Below are 3,242 nucleotides of genomic sequence, written 5' to 3'. Positions count from 1 at the left end.
AAATACACAATAAAAAAATAATATTTAACACTAAAGTTTATATTTCTGTAACTCAAACATCTCGCGTCTATATATACAATACACTTCAAATTTCATTCCACAAAACAGAAGAAAACTTACAATTGGTATAATTACGTTAACAATCAAAATCTATAAAAAATTCCGTTTATCAAGAACTTTTCTCCTTCCTTCCCACGAATACTGTCTGCCTCCCGTGAAGTTTGTCGGTACATATTGGTTTTTTTTTTGTATTTTTCTTTTTCTCTAATCGATCGGTACGTGAAGACAAACAAACCTTACTTTAATCATACACGAATATCGTAAGGCAATTGAAATGCGTCTACTTGCATCGGTAACCGACATTTAAAAATACGAATAAATCAGGCATTCATGTTTTTACGAAGTTCTACTCAGTACTACCAACGACATAGTGAAGTACCACACGCTTGAGAATGCCCCAACGATTACATACTTCTTTACAGTTTTCTTCGTTACCTTTGTCCACTTTTTTTTTTTTCTTCTTTTTACCACAGATAAGATATACTACTAACGTCTTATTCTTTTTTCTTCTTTCTTTTTTTCTTCTATCACGGATTCATTTACGCAGCATTTTCATGATCTTCGAGTAAAACATAAAAATGTATTCGTGAGCAACTACATTTTCATTTTAATATAATATACTAACACTGAGAGTTACAACGTCCACGAAAGAAACAAAGTTTGTAAAAATTACTGAAGTTGCCAAATTATATATCTATATATATGCTCTCGGGAGTATGGTTCTTTTTTAGAAACAAAAACTAAAGAGCATGCGCGAACCCAAATACAAGGGAGGTTTTTCATTTAGTTTATATCGTTAGGAGATGCTTTATGGAATACTAAAGAAATTATTACGTAGCGCAAAAATTACAAATGGAACTAATGCAAGTACAAAATAAAAAATTCTGGAATAGTTTATTCCCTACATCTCGTTAAACCTATTTAACTGGAAGAGAAATACCATCGATAAAACTTACACAGACATTTAGGCTAAACCCGCATTAACATGCTTTTTAACTATGTGCCAGATGTTGCAATGTTCACCCATGTTTGATTTGTACTCTATGACTAGCCAATGTACTTCTCGATGCTGCAGGTATTATTATAAAAGGAAGAACTGATCATGGGCTCTCGAGGAACTAATTACCAATCTTTGTCAATCAAAGTATGACCGAACTTCGATATTATAAAAAAAAAAAGAAAAAGAAAAAAAGAAAAACAAACAAATGAAATGAATAAAAGATCATTTTTCCTCGTAATTTTTTTTTTGTCTCTTCTTTTTGTTTTCGTTTGCGTTGTCTAAAGTCACGTGCGGTTAAGTATGAAGTGATTTATACAAAATTACGACACAGAGAATTCTTACCCACCGTTTGTTATTTCCTCCATTAGCCATGACATCGTACAAAGCCGTCATCATTACTGCCCAACTGTATTTGGTTTGGTCACAATGTTACATCAAATGCACTATTCCAGGAGTCCACCAAACGCAGACTCAAGCTCAACATACATGCACGCGTCATACACACGGGGCATGCACACTCTTCTGACACTGACACGTACTACGCAAAACACGTGTACACTCCGAAGAACACACGTTTTGCACGCACGCCACATCAGCAACCCAGGCACTTCTTGCTCTTTCTCTCCCTCTCATTCTCTCTCTCTCTCCCTTACTTTCTCTCTTTTTACCTTCCAATCTCGTTCTCGCTCTCACTCTCGCTCACGCTCTCTCGTTCTCTCTCTCTCTCTCTCTCTCTTTCTTCCCGCCTACCCCCCGTTCTCTCATTTCACTCTTTCTCAAGGATGGATTCCCTCGAGTTCCTTCGGAAGCAGCGGACAGATTTTTGGGGCACATCGTGCACGACACACGTTAGTCAATCGGCCATTTGTCGTCGGAGGTCGTGTGTGAATGGCTAAGGGAAATTAGATCGGAGGGTGGTGCTGGAGTGGACGTCGGGGGTTCAAGGTCAACGAGGGCTCGGTGCAGGTGGGCTTGGCCGGGGGTCAGGCTCGCTCACTATGCTGTGTGGTATACCGGTTAATCCAGCAGTAGGAGGAGCTGAAGTAGGGCCTCCAGCCCCACCGCCGCCTACCGTTGGACCCGTAGGGCCTGTAGGACCCCCGGCGCCTGCACCGCCTGCAGAGGAGTTCGGTCCGCCACCACCCCCACCACCACCGCCGCCGACGACGGAATGCCCACCAGGAGGTGGGGGTGCAGAATCGTGAGGAGTCGTTGAATGCGCCTGTTGAACGGGCAGCCCCCCGGAATAGTATCCGCCGTTGATCCCCTCAGGGTAGCTGCTGGAGAAAGCGAAAAGAAATTGGCCACTTCGATAAATGCCTTTTACAAAGTGCCCAATCGATCTTAGGAAATCCAAAGGTTCGAACGCTTCTAACCACGTTACTTTACACACTCGATTCTCTTTCCATGTAATACGAGTTAACATCTGCTTGAAAATCTGTTTCTGTAAAAATTACGATATCTTTTTCCCCGGTGTAAGAGAAACAAATGCAACGATACTCAAAAAAAAAAGTAATACCCTACGCTGATTGAATCTTTTTTTTTTCTTTCTTGCTTTTTAAGTAAGCTGAATTCTCTTTTTATTTAGCATACGAACGAAGCTTACCCGGTCGAGGAAAGGAAGTATTCCTTGTTCACACAGTTTCGCAAGCAGTCAGGTATGCGACCAACGATAGCTCTTCGTATCTCACTGGCTGCCATCTCACGAAGTTCGGTACAGCTTGCGTCGCTGTAGAACGCTGCATGTGGTGTACACAATAGATTGGGTGCGTCTTTCAAAGGACCTATAGAACACATAGAAACCCACCATATTACTATCCTCTCAATATTCATGGAATGAATCAATTTTCACCAAGCACCGTTTACAATAAGCAAATATAATATTAGCAAAGGCAAGCGTATTTCTATATACAACGATGTTTGCACAGTGATATAAACGATTCATTAATAAACTTGTTAGTATTGTTGAGTGTGCTGTGATAGTTCGTTAATGAATCATTTAAAAGGCGTAATCGAATTACCATTTCTAGGCACCGAATTTCAACAATATTTCAAAGGACTACGTAGCAGCCGCTAGCATATATAACAATCTCCCGTAAATGTACTTTTTACTGCATTATAATTTATATCGATATTTCGTTATCATATTCAATTAATTTTCTGTAAAATTTCTTTTATAATG

General features: G+C 39.8%; 1 protein-coding gene across 1 annotated transcript in view; it reads right to left on the bottom strand.

Annotated features, from left to right (window-relative positions):
• Positions 1–1,741: 1,741 nt before the first annotated feature.
• Positions 1,742–3,242, bottom strand: part of LOC108572671 (C-terminal-binding protein) — a 21,805-nt gene continuing 20,304 nt past the window's right edge. The window contains exons 7-8 of the mRNA XM_017934939.1: positions 2,667–2,844; positions 1,742–2,340 (exon numbers count right to left, since the gene is read on the bottom strand). Of these exons, the coding sequence (XP_017790428.1) occupies positions 2,007–2,340; positions 2,667–2,844 (512 nt within the window). The 3' untranslated portion in view covers positions 1,742–2,006. The remainder of the gene's footprint in view (positions 2,341–2,666; positions 2,845–3,242) is intronic.

The sequence above is a fragment of the Habropoda laboriosa genome, unplaced genomic scaffold, assembly GCF_001263275.1.
Source record: "Habropoda laboriosa isolate 0110345459 unplaced genomic scaffold, ASM126327v1 scaffold22, whole genome shotgun sequence".
Taxonomy (NCBI): Eukaryota; Metazoa; Arthropoda; class Insecta; order Hymenoptera; family Apidae; genus Habropoda; species Habropoda laboriosa.
Note: the sequence above shows the minus strand (reverse complement) of the source record. Positions and strands in the feature narration are given on the sequence as shown.